Source organism: Salvia hispanica, chromosome 3 (assembly GCF_023119035.1).
Source record: "Salvia hispanica cultivar TCC Black 2014 chromosome 3, UniMelb_Shisp_WGS_1.0, whole genome shotgun sequence".
Taxonomy (NCBI): domain Eukaryota; kingdom Viridiplantae; phylum Streptophyta; class Magnoliopsida; order Lamiales; family Lamiaceae; genus Salvia; species Salvia hispanica.
The window spans coordinates 15,528,115-15,553,135 of record NC_062967.1 but is presented as its reverse complement, the minus strand read 5'-3'; the positions used below and the strand labels follow the sequence as shown (position 1 = coordinate 15,553,135).

At 33.3% G+C, this 25,021-nt stretch overlaps 3 protein-coding genes across 5 annotated transcripts; 1 reads left to right on the top strand and 2 right to left on the bottom strand.

Annotated features, from left to right (window-relative positions):
- Positions 1-220: 220 nt before the first annotated feature.
- Positions 221-2,743, bottom strand: LOC125211556 (chromatin remodeling protein EBS-like). Of its 2 annotated transcripts, none has more exons than XM_048111410.1 (5): positions 2,324-2,743; positions 1,530-1,872; positions 1,349-1,417; positions 626-752; positions 221-469 (listed from the first exon to the last, which is right to left on the bottom strand). In XM_048111410.1, the coding sequence occupies exons 1-5, from the start codon at positions 2,394-2,396 to the stop codon at positions 443-445; spliced, it is 639 nt and encodes a 212-aa protein (XP_047967367.1). In that variant the 5' UTR covers positions 2,397-2,743; the 3' UTR covers positions 221-442. The 2 variants fall into 2 exon arrangements, with proteins under 2 accessions (XP_047967367.1, XP_047967368.1); XM_048111411.1 differs by having other exon boundaries at positions 1,530-1,883; positions 2,324-2,720.
- Positions 2,744-3,823: 1,080 nt separating this feature from the next.
- On the bottom strand, positions 3,824-9,664 carry LOC125215259 (protein STRUBBELIG-RECEPTOR FAMILY 8). 2 transcript variants are annotated; one of them, XM_048116627.1, is made up of 16 exons: positions 9,358-9,664; positions 8,283-8,415; positions 8,131-8,202; positions 7,977-8,042; positions 7,818-7,889; positions 7,649-7,720; positions 7,368-7,439; positions 7,210-7,275; positions 7,029-7,094; positions 6,604-6,920; positions 5,885-6,144; positions 5,264-5,535; positions 5,028-5,163; positions 4,610-4,752; positions 4,354-4,510; positions 3,824-4,268 (listed from the first exon to the last, which is right to left on the bottom strand). In XM_048116627.1, exons 1-16 carry the CDS (start codon positions 9,461-9,463, stop codon positions 4,116-4,118), a joined length of 2,163 nt encoding a protein of 720 aa, XP_047972584.1. In that variant the 5' UTR covers positions 9,464-9,664; the 3' UTR covers positions 3,824-4,115. The 2 variants fall into 2 exon arrangements, with proteins under 2 accessions (XP_047972584.1, XP_047972585.1); XM_048116628.1 differs by having other exon boundaries at positions 5,885-6,132.
- An 11,951-nt stretch (positions 9,665-21,615) lies between these two features.
- On the top strand, positions 21,616-23,550 carry LOC125215830 (epoxide hydrolase 4-like). The gene is made up of 5 exons (XM_048117398.1): positions 21,616-21,979; positions 22,249-22,659; positions 22,825-22,914; positions 22,985-23,052; positions 23,161-23,550. Exons 1-5 carry the CDS (start codon positions 21,764-21,766, stop codon positions 23,297-23,299), a joined length of 924 nt encoding a protein of 307 aa, XP_047973355.1. The 5' UTR covers positions 21,616-21,763; the 3' UTR covers positions 23,300-23,550.
- The last annotated feature ends 1,471 nt before the right edge of the window (positions 23,551-25,021 follow it).

The following is a 25,021-nucleotide window of genomic DNA, read 5'->3' as shown; positions in this document are numbered from 1 at the left end:
ATACGTGAATACATAAATTATCGTCAAATTTCACTTTATAACCAAGTAAAAAATCATAATTACAGACCACATAAACTTTATGCCTTTTGGAACTCATCATATTTCTAAATTTCATTGAGTTCTATGAACAATTGTAAACAGGTATTGTAAAACTTTTGTTGATACTAATAGAAGGTTTTGATCACAAAAGCTATCAATTTACCTCATGGTACAACGTGGATACACTAGCAACTAAATTAGATTGCAGCATATAAAAAGTCTTGCAGAGCAAGTCTACAATTTACACAGATTAACCTGTTTAGGAAGCATGACCTACATAGTTGCATAGTATATGCTCTGCTAGGTCATTATTTACAGATAACCACAAACCAAAGCAGGGGGAGAGTTCTCGACCTCGACCTATACAACAATGTTTAAGAGATCAGCAGAATGCATAGTGGTCTTACTTCCTCTGGCGCTTAGTCTCTGCCTGCACGAGGATGAAAAATAGATCGGATGAAACTATGGTGGCACAAATACAATACATGTATTCGAGGATCGGCAAAGGTGTTTTGTACGATTACTTAAACAAGATAGGTGAGGTCGAAACACTAAATAGGTTTGCCTAAAAAACAAGCATGCTTACTTTGCCATTTGTAAGTGAGTTTTGTTGGGGCTTTTTTGCGTCTTCGTCAGATCCATGTTCGGAGCAAATAAAGTGATCCAATTGCTTTGCCTCTTCCACTGTCAAGTCTACACAAGCAGGATGGTACCTACAAAAGGATCACACTACATGAAGAAAAACGTCATGATAAAATCATTAAACCCACGATAATTTGAGTGCTTCCTCAGGGGAAGGGACATGACAAATAACGAAAATTCCATATTGCTCAGAATATCTCGATAAGGGCAACAACATTTCAGATGCACCAAACACAAGTAGGTGCCTGTCCTGATTCATCCACTCACCAAGTCACCCCGTACCATAAAAACATACTATTGAGATCTAAATCAACAAGTACAGGGATAGTATAGGCTGGTGCAAAGAAATTCTCCATATCTTAGGATGAGAGTATGAGAGCAAATTGCACATCTGGCAGTTATACAGACGAAGAGCACAATACAACAAGAGAAGAATGTGAGAATAATTGACGTGCTTCATATGAAGATAGGACCAAGAAATAAGGAATCATGTAGACAACTAAGAGCAATTCTCCCTAGGCAGTAGATTAGTTGTTTATGAATGATTAAAAGAGGATAAAGAGCTTTCTCAGCATATTATATCAGCTTAATGACTACAAGATGACTGGGTAAAATAATGATCAAAAGGAGAAGGTACTTCAAACAAAAGACATGAGCTTTCACACACCAGTCTTTGCATTCATCGCATTGTATCATCAGGTCATCAGGATTGTAGGGCATCTCACATTTGCAATACCTTCAAAACACAATCACATGAAAACAATTTAGTGTCTCCAGAAGACATAAGATAGAGCAACATAATTCATCATTATTAGCCAAAAGCACACAATATAAAATGCACCACTCACACTGCCACACGGTCTGGCAGAAAAGCTCCAGTCGAAGGCTTATATTCAAAGCGGCAATAGTAATCCTCAGGACCAACATTCTCCAGCTTAGTATAGTTCTTGAAAGTGTGAACAACGCATTTTCCCTCAATTGTGTGAGCACTCTGCATGTCATGGTGATCTGACAAGAACAACTCCTTGGCTCCATGGAACTGTCTTCTTCCCCCAACGGCTTCCTCTGGCCGGTAGTACCACCTCACCCGCACTTTCATATTGTTACGGTTATCAGCCTCGATCTTCTCCACCCGTGCCACATAAGGCGCAGTGTTACTCTCTGATGGCCGCATCAAGACACAATCTCCAGCTGAATTCCCACTCAAACACAATCAAAAAACTAAATTTAGACACTTAAATGTCCACAGACATCCATATAGTGTGTGAATAGCAGAAGCCCAATTTCATGGCTAAAACAAAAACAATAAACAGAAACTTGTCCTACATTGAAGAAAATGCCAATTCACCTAAAAATCTTAACCAATTTATTCCTTGATACTAGAATATACGTGCAACATTTATGCACGTAATCTCATAATTAGGAATATTCACGCAACTACATCAAAGATTTGTTTGCTATCAAAATAAAAATAAAAGAAAAAGGAAAAAAAAATGTATAGAATCCAGAAACATGCATGCAAAATACGAGTTCCCCACTGCAATGCTACATTTCCACCATTAATCACAATGAAACAAGAAAACCTAATTCCGCAGCAGCACTCTCAAAGCAAAACAGCAAGAGTTTACATCTCTCGATATACCTTTCACGATTTTGTTGGTGCCTCTAATTGTGTAGGAATCCGCATCTCTCTTCCCAGGTCTTGTTTTCGCCATGGATGGTCCACTAAAAGAAACTACTCTCTCAATCTAACTCCCTCCCTCCCTCGAGAAACAGCAATCTTCCTCTCGAAGATTTCAGAAACGCCGGTGAAATGTATTCTGTCAAAACATAGAGAAATCAAAAGCACATTTAAATGGAGGCTGAATCGGAAATGGAATTACGTAAACCCTAGAACTACTTTTGGGGGTAAAATTTTGTGGTAAAAAAAAACCTAATCGAACTACGGTTTGTCCGTATTCATATGGTATTTATTGAGTGTTTAAGTTTAAGAAAGAATTAAGAACACTAATCCTGATTTAAGTGCTGCTAATCAGATCCCGCTGCAGTCATTATTAATGATGCAGTTAGCAGTACTACCTACTGCCAATGGAAGAGGAGGGGACCTGCCTTTTGAAATTATAATCCATTAATTTCTTCATGAAAATCAAATCAGAAAAGAAAAATAACTTGGGATATTTTCCTTGGGAATTAATATTACTCAATATGACTATACAAGTGGTATTACTTAGTAGTAGTGTTTATTTAAATGGTTGCCAAATAAGCATGATTTTTATAAATAGTTAAACTTTGGAAATTAATATGGCATCACCTAGAAAAAGAATTTGCTAGAAACCAGAACAGAACAAACACGTTTGACAAAAAAAATCTGGATATTGGGATGAGACTAGGGAGGTGGCATAATTGATGTGCAATATTTACTACATTTAATACTAGTATTATTTTAGTATGAAAACTCCCAGCTGTAAAGTTCAAATTATAAATAGAGATATTGAAAATGAAATTTCCATGTCCTTTAGCGACTAATAAGAGAATTATTTGACTCTTTTGTTGAATAGGTTAAGTATTTTTTGTCTCATTTATGATGACTTTTTTATATATTTTGAACGTATTTAAAAAATTATAATAAATAGTTAAAGTGGAGGAAGTAGAGTGAGAGAGAATAATATAGAAGAAACTCTCTTTAACATTATTTTCTCTTCTAGTACTTTATTTTTCTCAACTTTAACTATTTATTATAATTTTTTTAAAACACATGCGAAAAATAAAAATGGAGTCATCTTAATTGAGACAGATGGAGTTGTTTAACTCAACTGGATATGGATTGATTGTGTTTTACCCCTTTTAACCCAACTGGATATGGATTGTTTTTGTGTTTTTCCCCTTTTAATAGAATCAATTCAAACAACAGAAATGAGATGATTAATTTGAGTTATTATCAAATAAATTGCATTGATTAAGAAAAGAGAAAAGCAAAGGTTTTGAGCATTTGTGAAATGGCCTTACATGCACCATTCATATGGACTTAGTATTGCTTCATCGTTGTGTGTGGAATACATAGTAAAGCAGAGCCTAACATTTGTGCAACTAGTAACGACAAACCAAAATAAACATAGCTAGCAAAATGAAAGTGCAACTTAGCTAATAATAAATATTGATCCTCTTTAAAAGTGAAAAATGAAATAGTTTGCAAATGGAAAATAAACAAGACAATTGGCATGGAATAATAGATACCTCAATGATAATGTATAAATAAGTTACTCTGTGCATCTTAATTACATTTATCTGCATTTTATGTTTTTCCAGTTATCAAGCTTCCTTCTTCTTTCCTTTCCCCTTAGCTTTAAACCCGCCTGCATATTCGCCCTCGTACAATTGCGTACAAAATTGCAAAGGATGTGAGTTCAGCTATTGATGATGATTATTGATACCTGCTATAACACGTCATTTGCCTCATGGTCTGCAGTGCTCTTGAACGCAAAACCAGTATCTTCGCTCGGCCGCCTGGTCACGATGCTTGCTCTTTGCATCAATCTGACCAGTGCCTGCACAACTTCCGACATTGGGGGTCGGAATTCTGGCTCGGGCTGCATTGAGAAACAACAGTTATAGCTAGTTGTTGTCTCAATTTCATGTATTATGGCACTACGTATTAATGGTGAAGAACATTACCTGGACACACAGTGCTATGATGTCAGCGAAACGGCTCAAAGACTTTGCTGGATACATTCCATTTAGGGACGGGTCGACCATCTTTGCTAGAGCATCGATATCATGGAGTTGAGGAGTCGCCCATCTAACAAGTGACTGCTCTGATCTTACTCGTGAACTGAACAAAGAAAGAGATAGATTGGAAAAACAGATTGGACGCGTCACTTAGATTTTCAAAAGCGCAATACCATCAGCAGGAATGTGAAATCATATGTACCTATCAAGAGGTTTGCGTCCTGTCAGAAGCTCCAGCATAACCACACCAAAGCTGTATACGTCACTCTTTAAAGTGTATATTCCGGACAAGGCAAATTCAGGTGCACTGTAACCAAATGAGCCAATCATTTGGGTTGAAGAAACCTATCAACATTATCAGGAAAATCAGACCTTTCATTAGTCCTTGGTCAGTCAGCAATGCGGCTTCAAATTAAACGTTTAAGGATCAGATTGATACGAAAATCCAACAGAGACTTTCCTAATTTATGCTTACTTAAGCCACAAACATGCATTTCATCCGATAAGGACAGCTGTGTATTTCAAATCTAAATCAATCGCTTCTTATCTGAGAATTCGTATTAAAGAAAAAGTGAATAGAAGCGAACCCAATTACAAAGGAAATCCACCCTATAGATTACCTGCCGTTCTGTGTTTGGTGCCAGCGAGGCCAACCCGGAGTCTGAAAGATGTGGGTTGAAATCCTCATCAAGTAATATGTTCGCCGCCTTTAAGTTTCTATGGACGACGGAAGGCAAGCACACTTCATGCAAGTACCTAAGCAACATGAATCAATTTTAGGAATCAATCCAGTAAAACGTGATGGTGTTTTCATGTATAAAACTAAGGTTTCAAAACTTATTCTAGATTAACATACTCCAAAGCTCGAGCAGTGCCAAGTGCCACCCTAACCCGTGCATTCCATGTCAGCATCTTGCTTCTCTCATCCGCAAAGTGCAGCATATCATGTAAGCTACCATTTCCTATATAATCGTGGACAAGAAGGCGTTGCCCATGCTCAGCACAGAAACCAGCCAGTGCTACAATATTTGGATGCCTCAGACGTGACATATTTGAGACGGCCTCAAGGAAATTATCTTCTTCCTGCAGTGACAGTGCTGCATGGTCGACTTTTTTGATGGCCATTATCTGAAGACACAAACATTATATATAAGGTATCCTACTTACAGACACAGGTAAGCACATCACTGTCCATAATAACAGTCATCCTTCATATAACTCATACTTCAAAAAATGATCTTAGCATGTGCAGAAATCATAAAATCTATTGCTCATGTTCCTAGGCTAAAAAGAGTAAGAAATATATGTATATAAGCACATTTCACTTGAAAGCAACAACTTGTAGGAGCAATGAAACATATAATCGCTCTAGAAGAACATGAACTAAGAAACTATCCATTAGTCCTCTTTCTTATTAACTGTATTCCGATTTCAAAAAATAAAGATGGCACCTAACCCAGGACCATAATGTTGTTACCTTTCCATTGGGGAATTCAGCTCTATAAACGCGACCCAGAGAACCTTCACCAACCAAATTCTCTTGACTGAAGCTATTAGTTGCTGTCTGAAGAGCAGCAATTGTATAAGAAGTAGCAGTTATAGGATACTGCACTCTTTTCAAAGATCCATTTTTCCCTTGCAACCTTTCGACTGGAACACTTTCAGCTGGTGGGGGCTTTAGATCAGATGCAGTAGCTGTGGGCATTGACCTTTGCTCTTGCATCTCTACAACATTCACTAAAGATAAAATACAATGAAGATGAATGATAATAAGCTCATGCAGTAATACAAATGAACATATTAAACCACAATAAACTTGTATCTCTGTTTCAATTTCCTAAGCACTTAATTTTATTCAAATCATATGAAATTAAAAGGTTGCTACTCGAAGCAAGCAAGGCTACAGAAAAAAGAGAGGAGTGGCTATCTCGAAAATTAAAGCCAGCCAGAGATAGATTGAAAGAGCTGATTAGTTGAGGCTGAAAAAGCAGCATGGTTCTTAACAATGAATTTGCCAACTATAGCAATATTCATGCATCTAAACAAAAAACTCCACGCAGCAAAAACTTATAAGGTCATAGGTTTTCATTGTACTATTACAGTTGAAAGTCAGGGTAAGTGTTGAAAGGTAGGTTAATGTTAACAAAAAAAAGAAGTTTTTTAAATTGCAACTTAATGAGGATGTAGAGTTGTCACCTTTATGACCACTGAGAGGAAGACTTCCTGTCGAGGGACGTGCTGCAATTTCCTTCTTGTTTCCCCATCTAAAGCAAAGAAACAGTGCAAGCAGAAAGAAGCCTACAGCAAACAAAGATCCCAGAACTATGCCTACTATAAGTCCAACTTTTGACCCATTCTTGCTTTCATCATGAGACTTGTTTGGAGTATTGGATTGAGGTGTATGACCAGATGGAGGAGCTTTCCTACTGTTGTTGCGAGATCTACCGGGAGGAGGTGAGGTATATGGTGGTGGTGGGGGAGCGGGGCCATTTGCAAATGTGTTTCCATCATATCTGATATGTGAGAAAAGTTAGCTGGGACAGTTTAAAATGACAAGATCACTAAAAATGTTCAGTTAATTTTATCATCCTCAACATACATAAACGACATCAATCACTTACACAAAATTGGGGATAGAAATTAGCTCTTGTGGTATCCACCCACTAAAATGGTTGTTTGCAACATTTCTGCAGAATTTAGTAGAGGAAAAACAGATAAGATATATTGATGAAAAAGCAGTAGCCTTGTCAGGCCTTCCATTTATTTAAAGGACTCATGATAAGGTCCATAGGCGATACTTACAAATTTGTCAAAGGCAAATCGACAAGGGTGTTGAGAGAACCTGTTAATTGGTTGCTTTGTACTTGGCTGTCAACGAAGTATTAACGTGATCTTAATAGAAGGTAAAAGACAAAAACATGAGAGTGGAAAAGAAAAAATTAGGAATCAGTCATTCTCACAGTGTTGAAAGATTAGTCAGTGAGGCAAATGAAAGTGGTAGATCACCAGTGAAGTTGTTGAAGGATATATCCCTGAAATAGGCTTGTATTAGACATCCTAGACAAAAATGTCCCAGAGTTACTAGTAAAGAGTAAAGTTTTAATCAAAAAAATGAGAGACGCTGTGAGATTTAGGATGATTGTGAGTAAGCCAAAGGAAATTATGGAATCACGGTAGTCTCAGAAGGGCATGGATATTGTTCACGAATTGGCATCAGAAGATGGATAATTAATCCACTCACAAAGTTGCTAGATCAGAATGATTCGCAAACATATCTCCAACTGCCTGAGACAATACGTTTCGGCTGACGTTCCTAAAACCATGAATAAAAGAAAGATTAAAAACCATTAGATCACACAATGCTAGCATTTCCTGTTAATATGCTAACTCTTAAATAATGAGCCTCTTACACATAATTAAGTGAGCCCATGGTAGATATGGAATACGGAATATTTCCACTCAAATTATTTGCTGCAAGGTTTCTGCATCAGGACACGGACTAACATTAGAACTGATGATTCAGAAGATTTATTGACTGCAAACGAAAGCATATACAGTGTTGACATTACAAGCTCGTCAGGTTGGGAGGCAACTGATACGGAATCGAATCATGAATATTATTGTTACTCAAATCCCTGCCACATATTGAGAAAAAAAGATTTAGCGTAAAGAAAATAAAAAGAATCCGAACTATCACTATAAATGAAAAAATTGTTTCCTTACAATGTCTTGAGTGACACAAGGTTGTTGAGCAAGTATCCCATTGTTCCAGTCAGTCCCAATCCAGATATCTGGCTGTTTAAATCATAACAATGCTTCTCATATCTAGGGGACATGTAAAATAAAGCAACAAAAACACAGGGTAGTACACTCACATAGAGACGACAGAAGATCCTTGACAGGTAATCCCCTTCCATGATTCTCCACAAGGATCACCACCACTTGATTTCCAGCCTGTTAGCTGTGAAGAACTATTCAATGAAGTGTAGAGAACTTGGAGCCCTTGAGCTGGACATTGCATGAAAATGTTCAGTTCAGCATCCTCAAAGGCAATCAATCAAATAATTAAAACACAAATAATCAGGAATTGCCATGAAGCATCAAGACCAATGCACAAGCCTATTCCACAAGCAACTACATGAATTGTGCCCTAAAGGAGATCATTTAATAAAAAAACAGCAATTGGGTTATTTAAATCCCCGCAGTAGAGTCATTTTCAGTCAATTCCTGATGAAAAATGTCAGGGGAAAAAAGATCGATCTTTTATGTACCACAAAACATTTTAAGTTTATTGGTTACAGATAAGTGGTCAATCTTTTATGTGCAAAAAGATTGGTTATTTTCTCTGTATATACAAAAGATGCAGAACAAGACACAAAATGCAGCAAATCTTCAATGTTCATTTCTTCGGATCTGTTTCTTCGAACAAAAGAAAAGCACACAAGATCAGATAAGTGATACGAATTAGATTAACTGGATGCAGAAATTAGTAAATAGGAGTACTTATAGCTAATTATATACAATCATTTCTTATACATTTTCAAGAAACCAAAAACTAGATAACACTCTCCTCATTCCTTCCATATACACAACTAAGGCGCCTGCACGAGGCTCCAAAATATTCACAACAACATTACTATACTCTTTAAAACCACACAGCTCAAAAAGCAGAAATATAAACTTCAAAATAAAAAGAAACTGCGAATGTAAAATCTCAAGCATTCATCTTCTCACACAAAAACAGAGCCACGCCGCAATAGTAAAATAAAAAAAAAAAAATAACTTCAGTTTTGCCAAAAGAAAGTAGGCACTTTCCATGAAACTCATTTGCTCTTTCACTTTCACAAATTCTCCAATCAAATCAAGCCAAACAGCAGCAGGATGAGAACGAAAAAGACAAAAGCAAAAAAAGGACCATAAGAAGCAGAGCAAAAGCTCTCAAATCCGTACCGTCGCTAGGATCAGTAGTTCCACCAACCGCGGCACACGAATTGAGCATCACCGCTGCGACAACCGCGAGCTCAATTAAAAACGACGCCGCCGGTCGGCGCTCCATCGCCGCTGCTGAGCTGAAGCTACTGAAATTGAGAGCGCGAAAGTTAACCTAATCTCGCATTGCCGGAGAGCTGAGCTGTAGAGGAGGAGGCGTGATCCTCTGAGTTGTCAACATTGGTAAGCCTTAAAAGCACTCTTCTGAGATTCGAAGCTTGAGAGAGAGAGAGAGAGAGAGTGTGTGTGAGGCCAGTTTGAGTAAACTATAATTAATTCTGTCGACTCAAATAGGAAATTATTAGTAAGAATCTAATTATTGGAAGCTTTTTTTTTATTATTCTTCCAAATTATACGATTAAATATTCAGAATTCGGAAATAGGAAAAATTTGGGAATTCTGATACGATATTCCCTTTCGAGAAAGTGTGTTTCGTGAAAATAAATCGCACTATTCTCTCGTTCCTAAATCAGTATATTTATAGACTATAGTTATATTCGAAATATTTTGTTGCTGAAAATCAGAAAATGTGGCTACAGTTATAGGCTTTAGTTATAACCGCTTATGAGTGAGGGTGATGAAGACTCTTCATACTTTAGTTAATTACATTTTTTTTGATAAAAATAGAAAAATAGGAGTAGTATTTTTTTATGAGAGGTATATACTGCCAAATTTGACACGTATATATATCCGGACTTATTTATATGAAAAAATTAGGAAAATTGAAATTTTGGATGAATACAGTGTTTTTAACGTGATGAGGTAGGGTTTTACTAAATTCAAAGTGTTGAAATTGTTATGTGGATGTCAGTGTCAATAGTGTGATGTCATTTGTCATGCAATCTAGAACGATTATGTAATTTAACGAGTATCTAAACTTGTTTTATTTTATAGTTATACAGAAAATAGTTCTCAGTTGTTAGAATAAAAGTAAATATTAGTAGCAGTAGTATTTTTTATTTGCACTCCCTTTGTCCGAGTCTCATTTTTTCATTTTAGTCTGTATGCGAATAGGAGTCTGAATTTACTTTTATCATAAATGCTAATAAGGTATCACCTTCCACTAATTCATTTCACTCACATTTCATTTAAAATTAATATATACAAGTGGGACTCTTATTCTACTAACTTTTTTCCATCAATTTTTCTTAACATTTCTTAAAACTCGTGCCGCTCATAAATGTGACTCCTAATGGCGGACGGAGTCACAGAGGGAGTACTACCTGTGCCATTTCATCTCAATTAAGTCGTTTTTCTATTTCAGAAAGCTACTAGACAATTAAATCATTTTTATTTTTGGCAAAAAGTAATCATCTCTCTTAATATTTTACTTTCTCTTCATTTTTTTTTACTTTATTATCTCTTACTTTAATCAATATCCACGTAACACAGTATTATTAATATCGGTGTCATCTCTATTAATAAGAAATGGATACAGATACAGTAACCCAAATACTCCCTCCGTCCACAAAAAGTAGAGCATATTTGTCATTTTTTGTTGTCCACGAAAAATAGAGCACATTCAAAAAAGGAAAGTTTTCAATAATAATCTCTTACTTTTTTCTATTCTTTCTTACTAATAATATGGATCTCACATTCCATTAACACTACTTCTCTTTTCATGTCATTCACAATGTCCTATTTTTTTTGGACCGAAGGAGTAAGGATATTTGCCTTTATATGTAGATTGTAGCGTAGGGAGGAAGAGAATTTACTGAAAATAATGTTTGCATGTTGACCCAAATTATTAAAAAAGAATTAACGAATTTTAACATAAAATTTAGAGCTGGCTGGGAGTAGGCGGGGGAGTAACGTATCAAGGGTGTTTCATTTATGAAAGACAGTGTACTTTCTAAATATTTGTGGGGCATGGTTGAGTTGACGATAATGCCCCTGAAAGGTCGACTATTTCCGAAGAGGCCACTGGCACCGACGTTGGGCCCCATTTGGCATTAGACATTTGGATGAAAACAAATGCGATGGCAGGAGGAAAATAAGTGGTCGGAAATGACAATATTGTCCTCTTCCTCTGATAGCGAAATTTACGTCCGCCGCTGCTTCAATGTGTGTTTACTATTTTAGGCTTCTTTTTGGGTCGAAATAAAGCAAACTGGAAGTTACACAAATTTGGGTATTGCATCTTTTTTACGGTAATCCTATAAAAAAATTTGTCCATTTTAATCCCAAATTCTCAATTTATTTTTAAAAATATTATAGCTTTTTTTTTATTAAAAAGCATGTGATAGGTTAGAGTGGCATTTGGACTTTGGAGCACTATATGAAGTTAATGGAGGAATAAAGTAAATTTATTGCATGAGAAGTTCATGGAAGTTAATTTCACAGTTTGACTAGTGTGGTGGTACAAGTGATTACAGTGTATAATGTGTGATTCTATAACACACATAGTTTTTAAATTTTAAAAATCAGAAAAATATTTAACAATAGCATGTGATTCTACATACCCAATACTATTGGTGGTGCGTGTAAAACAAATCATTATAATCATATAAAAGTATTGATTATATACTCCTTATCTTTTAATATATCCTAGGAGTACCGCTAATATAATTACAGATAATTTAGTACAAGTTCTTTTATATCTATATATTACTACTATAAATATGAGTTGTGATCAATGTCAAACCAATTTTAAAGACCGAACTAAAGACCAAATCTGAGCCATTAGATCTAGTTTTTTTGATGAGATGTGCTGCTATGAAAAAATTTTCGGCATCATTACAAGCCCATTTTACTTCATTATATAGGTTTATTACTTCATTCTATACTTCAAATGTTTCTACACATACTTCATTCCAACAATTTATTACATTATTCCATGTGTTTATTAAACCATATTAGCGCCATGGCGTTGGTGATAGATATTGTAGAGAGAAAGAATGACACGCGACGGCGAAACCACATTTACGTACTGGAATGAAGTAAAAACCTACTGGAATGAAGTAAAAACCTACTAGAATGAAGTAAAAACCTACTTGAATGAAGTAATATATTCTAGAACGAAGTTAAATCTTCGTAACATGTTAGTATGACTTATTTACCTTTAGATGAATTAAAATAGGCTCGTGATGAAGGCGAAAATAATTTATAAATTTCTGTATCTCATCCATAAAAAACTAGATCTAAAAGCCCTAATTTGGTAGGGTTCGGTGGTTCGGTCTTTAAGAGTGGATTTGTGGATAATAGGACTCTATAAAATATTCCTTATTCCTACTACATAAATGGTACCTTATCTTTCACTTTCGTACGTAAATAGTACTTGATCTTTATTTTATATCGTTTTTGGTACCTATAAATCACATTTTTAGGTACTCAATGCAATTTTCACCTCAAATAGTAGTAGTACATTTTCCCTATTTGTGTCATAGAGGATATTTTGGGCATACACAAAACTAGTACCAAAAGTGATATTATAATATCTTCTTTCATTCTCCTCAGTCTTTGTACTATTATTATTAATTGATATTATTATTATTATTTTGATATTATAAATTAATAATTATTTTATTTTTATTTCAATATACTTAATTATAATTATAGTCATAATTATATTTAATTATTATAATAAAAAATAGTAGTAATTAATAATTTGTTATAGTATAATTATTTAAATTATGAATCATAGTATAATATTATATAATAATAATAATAATAATAATAATTATTATTATTATTATTATTATTATTATTATTGTTATTATTATTATTATTATTATTATTATTATTATTATTATTATTACTACTTTATATAAAATTAATAACAAATCAATATAGTCTTAATAAAAATTTAAAATTGTGAATTGTATTCATAATGATATAAAGAGTTGAATATTTTTAGTTAGGTGTTTCAATCCTAAAATGAGTATAAAATAATTTTACAAAAAATATTCAATTGATTTAATTACTTGAAATAATTAATTTAATTATGTGTTTTGTTCTTGATTTATATTGTGAATGCAATTAGATGTATGTATAAAACATTAAAAAGAAAGAAGAAAAAGAAGAGAAAAGAAAAAAGAGGAAACATAAACTTAGGAGAAAAAAGAAAGAAGAAATGAGGATAAAATACTAAAAAGAAAGAAGAAAAAAAGAAATAAGTAAGGGGAAAAAATCACATGTTTGGTACCATTTAATTAATATTTTCAAAAATATCCTTCATAACAAAGAAATCACATGATTGGTACCTAAGGTTATTTTTGTCACGGAGTACCAAAAATAATATAAAATAAAATTCAGGCACTATTATTTATGTGCGAAAGTGAAAGATCAGGTACCATTCATGTAGTTCACTCTATTTTACTATCGTGTACCAAATTGTTATATTATAAGAGAAATAAGTATAGTAGTTGAAAAATGGTATAGACAGAGCTTCTTTCTTGTTATTTCTACATTACATATTCACCCCAGGTACCTTTTCCCATTGCTTAACTTTTTCCAGCCGTGCATGATTGGAATAATATATGACTTAAATGGCAAAAAATGTTAAAAGCACAAGGTGCAATATAGTGTTGCGAGGTATTAATGTGACAGATCACATGTTCGGGAGTTATGGCCCCATCAATACATATATCAAATAAATGCACTAATTAATTCTCGATCCCACTCTAAATCTTGCTACTACTATATCATGTATAGAACTTTAATACTGTACTATATAATATAAAAAACCTTAGAAGTACAAATCAATTCATCTATGATATCGATGCGTCTATCTCAAACATGTGTCGTCAAATACATATTATAATGTTTATATAATTAGATGGTACAGTGTTTGTATAAAAAATGAGTTTATCCAATCTAAAAACGAAAATGTAACGATTGTGAATAGCATGAATGCAAAATATCAGATCTCATATTAATGAAAACGACTATGTATTTGAGACACCTGGTGTCACACCCATATATGTCTCATTTAATATTTTTTACAATTATTAATTGGCATTGGATCAATCAAAATAAAATTTTTACCGTTAAAGTTGCATTCTTTATTATTAATAATACTATTAAATTGTAAGGGTTTATGATTGTTTCCTACAGTATATAAATTTTCAGATCTTCAAATAAAAGTTCAATTTTTATGCTATACTGCAAAAACCAAACAAAAAATCTTTGCGTTAGTACATAATCGATAACTCTGGGTGAAATCCCAACTGATTTTATTTACATTTGACCACCCATTGCGTCATCCCCCCAGTCATCAGTTGCAAGTTTGGTATGACTCAAAGTCATATCGACAATGAAGCATAACTAAATTTGTAACACGCTTCCTATTTAGCTAGTAGATTGGGATTGAGTTAACACTATTACAGAATAAATAATAAATAGAGAATTATTATTATGAATTTTTTTTAAAAATATTACTACCTTCGTTCTAAAAAATATGTGTATTTTTAATTTTCATTCATCCCATAAAAATATATGGACATTTCTATTTATGGAAAGTTGTTCCCAACTCATTACTTATATCCATTAATTTATTTGCAACTTATACCACTATGGTACATTATTACAACTCATTAAACACTAATAATAGTGTGGGTCATACTATACACTAACGCTATTTTAAGTATCATTACCATTCTCTCACTTACTTTACTAATTGTGCATTAATATCTGTACATTTCACATGTCTATAATTTGTGTGGAACAGAGGAATATATCGTATTCTTAATATTAATTGTGTAGTATTCCCTATGTTCTACCATAAGTAAAGTATTTTTTTGACACGTAATTTTTAAAAAATAGTGTTTAGAAAAGAGAGTTAAGTAAAAAGAAAATAGAGCAGCAGATACAATAAAAATACCTAGTCTAATTAAGTTATATATAGACCAATGAAACATGAATACTCGTGTCAAAATACTAATTTTAAAAAAAATATACTAATTGGTTTATAAAAATAAAAATAAGATATTAGTTGTATTGTGTTACACTATTGATATGAGCATTTACGTAACACAATAATGTATTTTGCACTCAAACCTAATTTTATAGGATGATATATTCTAGAATCAAGAAAGCTTGACTTGAGAAAAGAGGCAGCATCAATGATACTAGTAATACTATAATTTTGCTGTAAAGGCAACCATGCAATTCCTTTGTTACCCAATTATACAACTATCATAGTATAAAACACCTCGATTTCTTCCAAAATCAATTGAGAATGATTCCCACACTACTATTTAATCCTGTGAAGCTTACTTTTAAATTGAAACATTTTGATTTTATTAACTTTATATATGTGTGTGTGTTCTTTTTTCAATAGCATTATTTAAGTACATTTGATTTTTTGGACACTCCAAAAGTTCCATAATTAGATCAAAAATTTAAAAAGTTATTGCAAAATAAAATACTACTCGTACTACCTAATTAATTAATACTCCTACTACTATTTGAATTCATTATGTTATTGTGCCATAACCATACCCAACCATTCTTCACCTGTTCTTCATATAGTACTTATTTATTTTATGCCAAAAAATTAATATAGGTGAAATATCAACACCATGAAGTAGTTGATAATATAGTTTGTTTGAACTTAGAAACAAGTAGTTGCTGAAATCAACACCGGTCACATCCACATTTACTTTAAGCAAGGGAGTAAAATTTTTGATAACTAAGTTATAACTTACCCGTCGCATACATCAACCAAATATTTAAACGAACAACGTCGATCAATTAAATTGCAATTTGTTGTCGTAATAATTGAGTTTAATGTTACGTGAATAAAAAAATATTTAGAACATGAAGTGATTATGTTATATATCCAAATGTCAAAAAGGTTTGTTTCTAATCTTTAATAGAGTTAGTTAGAGGTCCCAAAAAAAGTATGAAGTCTAATTTGTTGGAGCACGGAATTTAACGATAATCACGAACAATTTTATGGTTGTTGTCGGTAATTTTATTAATGAATTTCGTATATTCCCGGGTTTGCTATTAATTGATAAGGAATTAAAGCCCCATTTATTAATCACGTTGCTCAAACAACCTTCTTTATGTTAAAAGCAAAATAATGTGAATCCATATAGTAAGCTATAAGTAAATCTCTCAAAATAGATTCAATTCATATGATTCAATTTATAAGATGTTAGTGTGTTTAATTTTTGAAACAAATCGACTCGCACCACAAGGCACAACACACAATACAGTTAAAACAAACTTAAATTTAGCACATTGTACATGTTTGTCGGGGGTGCGTTAAAATGACAACACTCTTAAAATGATATCTGTGATACCACGCTAGACTACAATATTATATATGCTAGACTGCAATATTATAAACGCTAGACAACAATTTATAACAATCTATAGATTGCAGTCTAGCGTATTGGATATTGCAGGCCGCGCCACCTTGCAGTCTAGAGTATTGGATGTTGCAGTCCGCGTAAATTTACCCTTGCAAATTTTTTATGATTGCCACATGACAGCTGATTATTCGTCCACATGTACAAATGATTGGCTATGAATGGTGATATGGAGTTATTTTAAGATGGGTTGTCATTTTAACACATCCCTGCCTATATATACATATATGATACAATTAATATGGCACTCTAGATAAAATAGTTATCAAGATATAATCCAGGATTGAGTTGTGAAATTATTTTAGTTAGAGATGAAGGTTATGATTGATTAATACATGATTATCCATGTATGATTAAGTTGTGAGATTCAATCTATAAATCAAATACAATACATATTTAATCCCAAGATATAATCTTGCAAATTGAATAAGCCCTAAATATACTAATTTGTCATACATCAAGACAAATATACGATAATTTTTGTCCAAATATGATGCAGGATATTTTTTGATCATTAATATTATGAAAATAAAAGATAAATATACAATACTTTTATTACTTCTTCTAGAAATTATCTCTTTATTTAGCTCAATTTCATGCAGATCTCAATTAATTATTGAATTCCTAATTTCCTATTTGAAATCATAATCTGTCTCTAGCTTCTTTTTTAAGAAACAACGGTGGATTGATTAAAAGTATTCACCGATACAATCCAGAATAAAAGACCAAAACATAAAGGGAGGATACATAAAGGAGCTACGAGTTAGAATATATACTACCATATTGTTTGAACGACGAACCCAAGCAACTACTACATCAGGTCTCAATATTGATAATTGTTGACGTTCCAATATAACGGCTCCGTATTCGGACCAATCAGGTCTCTGTCTCTAGCCTTTTCAATTGCTTTATTATTACTCCTACATTGTTTTCGCCTTACTTGGAGCTGCAGTTCAACTACACTAATTGACTTAATATATAATGTGAGTGTGCCCAATTATTATACTACTATAATTTCTAATTTAATAAAATGTTAATTTAGAAAGTCTACCTTGTTGTACCATCTGGTGACTGATTTTTATAAACTACTACTATGTAGTTACGTGTAAAAGTCATAACTAGTTTAATGTTAGATTCTACCCAACACAGATGCTGTTTAACGAAATTATGTGCTGGAAGGATTATAATAATATTTAAATCACGGCTACTAGTTACATAATTGACTCCCTGACAATGAATATTTTCTGTCTTCGTCAATGAATTGGATTCTCTTCTATATATATTTCATTTTTTATGCATTTACATATAAATAGTAGTGCTATATATTTGTTTTATTTTAAATTTGGAAAAGGTGTCGGTAGAGTGTCAATTTTAAATTTTGCATTTTGCAGAATTACTAAAAGTGTTAAAGAAACCAAAGAAAACCATAATCAACAATTTTATTCATTTTATTGCATTTACAAATAAAGATATATTTGTTTATTTTAAATTTGGAAAAGGTGTCGGTAGAGTGCCAATTTTAAAGTTTCCATTGTGCAGAATTACTAAAAGTGTTAAAAAAAACCAAAGGAAACCATAATCAACAATTTGCCATTAAAATTTATACTCCCGTCAACCAATATAAGGGAAGTTTTGACCCAACAAAAGTTTTAAAGAATAATGAATTTTTTTTTTTGAAAAGCTTAGGGGGATAAATTTAATTAAATATGGGATCCATTATGAAAAGTAATGAAAACAAATGAGAAGTTTATTGATGGACAGATATAAATGGTAAAATGAAAAATTTATCAGTGGAGGGAGGAAGTAATTTCAAATAGTATTTTATAGTGCTATTAAAAAATTAATGTTGCTAACTATGCTTTTGTTTCATAATATATAGTTGAACCCAATGTTTTGGCCCATTAACTAGAGCTTGAATTTGAGAGAGATTATTCTTTTTTGGGCTTTAAAGTATTTATAACCAAAAGCCCTTCGGTTTATGGTGCCGCCATCGGTTTCGTCGCCAACGGCAACCCGCCACAACATGGGATATACCCCAATGCCTGCCCGTCTTTGTGAAGACGATCAAGCATGCAATCGGCCAAAGAAGTCCTACTTTGCGACCCGGCAAGAGGCAGCGCGCAAGGATGTTGAGCGCGCATTTGGTGCGCTCCAGAGTCGATGGGCGATGGTGAGGGGTCCGGCACGGCAGTGGTATATTCCCAACATCGGCGACATCATGTACGCGTGTATCATTTTGCACAACATGATTGTCGAAAGTGAAGGGGACGAACTGACTCAGTGGACCAGCGAAGATGACACGGGTGCCGGTCCAAGCCACGGCGTGGCCACCGCGAATGTGAACATGGGGGTACCTCATGGAGAGGTTGAGCGGTTGCGCGCATTTGCCGACATGCGGCAAAGAAATGCCCATATTCGACTTCAGGAGGATATCATCGAAGAGGTTTGGACGCGGAGGGGTGGACACTGATGTGGTTGTTTTTTTTTTCTATCTACTATGTAATTTTTTTTTTCGAATGATGTATGTTTTTTTTTAATGAAATATTTGTATTTCCCGTTCGTATTTGTGTCAAATTTTAATTCAGTGAATTTTAATTTAATTGTGGGAAGGGCTAGTGGGAAGAGCTAATGCAGTGGGAAGGGCTAGTGATGTGGCAGTGGAATGGGAAGGGCTAGTGCTAACGTGGCATGGGAAGGGCTAGTGGGAGGGGCGCCACCGGAGACACCCTTAGCCTACGCGCGCTATGGGCGACACATAATATTTTTGTTCTATTAATTAGATATTTTGCATAAATTATATAAATTAAAAACAACATCGTTACATAAGATTAAAAAATGCAAAAATGTAGTAGTACTATATAGAATAATATGTTAAATAATTATAGATATAAAATTAAATAAAATGAAAATATTTGTTAATTACGACACTTATCGTTACAACATACATACTATGGAGTGATGAAGTTGGTGACAAATGTGCAATTTTGTAGTTTCAAAATATTATGATAGTCAGAGCTTATGTGATTTCTATATTTGTAAAGATAGAATTATTATAGTTTGGACATAAAAATTAAAATAAAACTAAAAAAATATAAAACAAACTTAGCATCAAGAAAAAACTGTAATATGAACTAACATCGTTGAAACAAATTAATCTCAAATAAATGTACTACTATAGGTAAAGAGTAAGAACCATATCGAGAAAAATTCGCAAAGAATCCATGATGCAATGGGACATGACAATGAGGAATGAATTATAAGCTAGCAAATGATACATATTTATAGACAAAAAGTTGAAAGTATTATATAAATTCCTTGGAACCCTGCCTTGAATCCTTGTTCCATGCATGGAAAATAAACAATGAATGATTTTTGTTTTAGATAAATAACTAAAAATTAGTAATAAGCTAATTTTTACTTTTGCCGCAAATTTGTGATGGAGTGAGGGGAGACGATGAAGAAGTGAAATAAAATCTTGCAAATGATACATGTTTATAGATATAAAGTATTGAAAATGAATCATTAATGTGGCGGTTACAAAATAATAACGAATAATTATATTTTGTCCAATCACTAATTTGAATATTGTGGTCAACAAAGTAACTCCTAAATTGAGTGAGACTAATAAGTAATAATCATCAAAATAATTGCCAAAGTAATTGACAATGTTAAATAAATATACATAAATATAAAATGGTGATTAGTTATTCCACAAATATTTAAATTGATACCATAACTTATAAATATTTTGGAATAAGGATAATTTATAAATATTTTAAAGGAAAGCTAAAACTCTCTTTTATATTAATATATATGTATAGATATAATTTTATTTTAGCTAGAATTAATTGTATAAAAATACACAACTTTGGGAAGGGTTTTCGAATTGAATATGTATATTTAAAATAATTGAAAGTCATATCATTTTATCCATTAATGTCCTATTCACATCAAAATGATGACCGCTAAAAATCTTAGATCTCCACAATTCATTTTTTTGATTTTATGGTCCAAATTTAACCTTAATTTGATATAAATATGATTATTTTAACTAATCATTCAAAAATCCAATCGGTTCAAAATTTTTTAAACGGTAACAATCTCGTAATTGAGTAGATTCTAATAATAGGCGTCGACCAAAACATTTACTATAGCATCAATATTAATATATCGAAAAGATATATTAAAGATATATAAATTACATAATAATATAGCAAGCGCCTTATTTTGACCTCAACTACCGGCAACATCATAAGTAGGCAACCTACTAGTAACAAATTAACGAATATCCAACATTTTATTATATTGAAATCGAGTGACAATAACGAATAATAATGAAATAAAAACACTTGTTTCTCATATTGGCTACCCTACTGGCAACTACATTTCTTTGGTTTTCTTTTAAGGAAGAATAGATTTATATTGACTACTTGAATCTCAACCGAACGACAATAACCTGCAAAATTATAATCCATGTTAACGAAATTATAAATGTATAGTTTGTTAATTTAAATTTATTTTCCCTGACAATTAATAAAAATAAGAGTGTATTCTCTCTTGTAAATTTAAATGACTCCGTATAACGCACTATTATAAGGCAATTTCGTTTATTTAAAGTTGTGGTTGACCAAAACTCAAACAACAACATAGTATAATTCTTGTCTTAGTTACCCAAATTCAACAATTATTTAAGGATGATTTCGTGCAAGGAACAATGAATTTGGTGGCGTGACAAAGCAAGGATATTTTTTTGGCATATGTTGGATTGCTTTGTGCGTAGGAGGAGGGCCCACTCCCATAATTAATGAAATTAACCGATTAAAATATGTTATGAAAATACTTACAGCGGAGTATTATACACATCTAATTTGGTGAAGTATATAAACAGCAGCTATTAGTTCATAAACAAGATCTCTCAATCACAAGATGCATACACATAATGTTTCATCAAATTCAACATAGGGAGAATTGATAATGCTATAACTATATATCTACCACCAACTATATTTTTTGATTATTTGTAGCTGATCGAACAGAATAGAGAGAGGATGGTGAATCTAGTAGCAGCTCAGAAGCCACTCATACATGGGCTGATGAAGATGGCCGGCATAGTCCCTCACACCGTCCAAATCGACGAGGGCACCGTCATGAACATTTGGGTCCCTCGAGACAACCTCAAGAAGAAGCCCAAGACGAGCATTAAACCTGTAGTAGTGCTCGTCCATGGCTTCGCCGGTGAGGGCATAGTCACCTGGCAATTCCAGGTATATTTTATTTTATATTCCCTCCGTCCCCTATTAATAATATATAGAGTCTATTTTTGTCATTTTAGTCATTCCCATAATAAAAGTCCATTTCCACTTTACTATAAATAGTAAGTATGTATCACGTTCCACTAAAAATTAAATTGTACTACTATATCAAAATGAAACTCAAATATCACTAATTTTTTCAATTGATTTTTATTTACATTTTTTAAATCTCGTGCTGAGTCAAATCTAAACTCTTAAACCTCGTGTTTTGGAATTGGTAGGTGGGATCTCTAACAAAGAAGTACTCCGTCTACGTTCCCGACCTCCTCTTCTTCGGCGGCTCCTTCTCCGACAGCCCGGACAGGTCGCCGACGTTCCAGGCACAATGTCTGCTGAAGGGCTTAAAGAAGCTGGGTGTAGAGAGATGCACGGTGGTGGGGTTCAGCTACGGCGGCATGGTGGCCTTCAAGATGGCGGAGCTCCACCCGGAGATGGTGGACGCCATGGTCATCTCCGGGTCGATACTGGCCATGACGGACTCCATTAGCAACGCCACACTCGAGGAGCTCGGCTTCTCTTCCTCGTCTGAGCTTCTCCTCCCCACCTCCGTCAAGGGTTGCAAGGCACTTCTCAAAGTCGCCGCATACAAGAAGTTATGGTTCCCCGATCGCCTCCATAGAGACTTCCTCGAGGTGGAATGCACTTATTTTATGCAGTGTTGTTATATGAGTTAATTAGAGAGTAAATAATTTATAGAGAAAAAAACATAGTTGATATTAATTCTATTTTAGGAAATTTGTCATGTTTAGTGTGGCAATCTAAAAAAATAAATATTTCATTTTTAATGGTAATGACAGGTGATGTTTAGCAATAGAAAGGAAAGGGCTGAGCTGCTGGAAGGCCTTGTGGTTAGCACCAAAGAGACAAGCATCCCATGTTTTTCTCAGGTATTATAAAAAATTAAGCATCTAATAAAAACAAATGATCTATAACATTATGTATCTTCATTTCTTATAGAGAATACATCTTCTATGGGGAGAGGAAGATCAAATATTTAAGCTGGAACTTGCCCAAAAAATGAAAGAGTATGTTCTTGAATACTAGCTAGAACACTTAATTAGCTCATTTTGGAGATTGTGGGAAAAAATTTAGATTAATTAAGATTTTTGATTTATGATGTTTGTGTGATTTAGGCAGTTGGGAGACAAAGCCACATTTGAGGGCATAAAGAAAGCAGGTCACTTGGTTCACTTGGAAAGGCCTTGTGTCTACAATAGTTGTCTCAAGAAATTTCTTGCTTCCTTGCAGTTGGATGAAGAAGCTACCAAATGAAGCTATATACTAGTAGTATTAGTTATATAGGCAATTGAATTATTGTCTTTTTTTTCTAGATAAATGTGAACTCTTGATTTTGTTCATTTTTTTTTCTTTCCTTTCTAGTAGGTGTGGTCTTAAATTTGTTCTTTTGAACTGATGGAAACTTTGGTGGATTTTCTTGGATACCTTAAAGTGTGTGTGATGTAACCTTTCTATATAAGTTATTGATCTTGGTTGAAAAAAAAAAGTTATTGATCTTGGTACCACATATATTTTGATCTGATCTAGGAACTATTCTTCGGTACAATTGTTCTATAATTACAATTGAATCAATTTATAATAACACAAAAAACTCTAATAAACATAGTTCCAGGCTACCTAGAATTCTTCCAAACCTAAATCCCACTCTACCTAGGCGACACAATTGTTCTACAATTACAATTGAATCTAGGTATAACAACACAAAAAGAGTCTAATACCCAGGCTCCTCAAAACCTAAATCCCATTCTACCTAGAATTATATAACGAGGCCTATGATGGGCCTTATATTTAAAGAATTCGAGTCTTAACCAATAGAATACTTGGCATGGGCCATTGGGCCTTATATTTAATGAATTCTACTCTTAACCTAAAGAATACTTGGGATGGGCCTTATTATTAGAAGTCCATTTTTTCCCAACAAATTTATCTTAAGTAACACTTTTTAAAATGTTCTTTAAAACACACTACTCTCAATTCCAGCATGTGCCCAAAAGCAATATAATATCATTATTTTTCAAACAGACAACCATCAAGTGTTATTCTCATAATGAATGGAGTGGGAATCATATAGTCGGAAAGTCGATGATGTCACATTTCAGTTTTCATTATATATTACTACTCCCTCCATCCGGTATTAGGAGTTCCGATTCACTATTTTCATCCGTCCGGCATTAGGAGTCTTGGTTAGACATTTCCATAAAAAGTGAATTAAAAATATTATAAAATAAAATATTAAAAAGCACAAGTAGAAACACACCCAAAGAATAAAGCAAATAATAATGCAAATGGATCTCACGTTCCATTATCACACGCTCCAATTATTACACACTCAAACATTTCTTAAAACCCGCATCTAACTCAACCGGAACTCCTAATGCCGGACGAAGGGAGTAGTTTTTGAAAACTACTGCATATATATGTAAATAATCAACGAATAAGTGAATAATTAAATTCTAGTATTAATACTGACATTAGATTTATATACTCCTAATCCTTAGTATTTTATACACTACGAAGGTTTTATAGTATACAAAACCCAATATATATATATGTATATATTTGTGTGTGTAGACTGTAGTATGCTTATATACTTTAACTTGTGTTAATTAGAAAAGTTATGAAAGAATATATAGTATGATGTGGTATGCAATCCCCACAACAAATTTTCTCCATTCATAGTGGCATGGATTGATGAAGAAAAGCAATAAGTTTGTCGGTCAAAAGTTATACTCTCGATTGTACTAGCTATCTTCAAAATATATTTTTCTCCACATCTAGGGTTTTCTCAGCACCAAAACCGTGCCTAATAGTTTACTAAAATCGCTCAAAAATAAATACTTTTAATAATTTTTTTAAATAACAATATAAGTAAAAAGAAAGAAAATTACATGGTGATGGAGTAGAGTGCTTTTATTAGTCATGTCATGTAAAAAGAATAGGATGGGGTAATCAGTAATGGGTGTCTTTCCCTCTCGT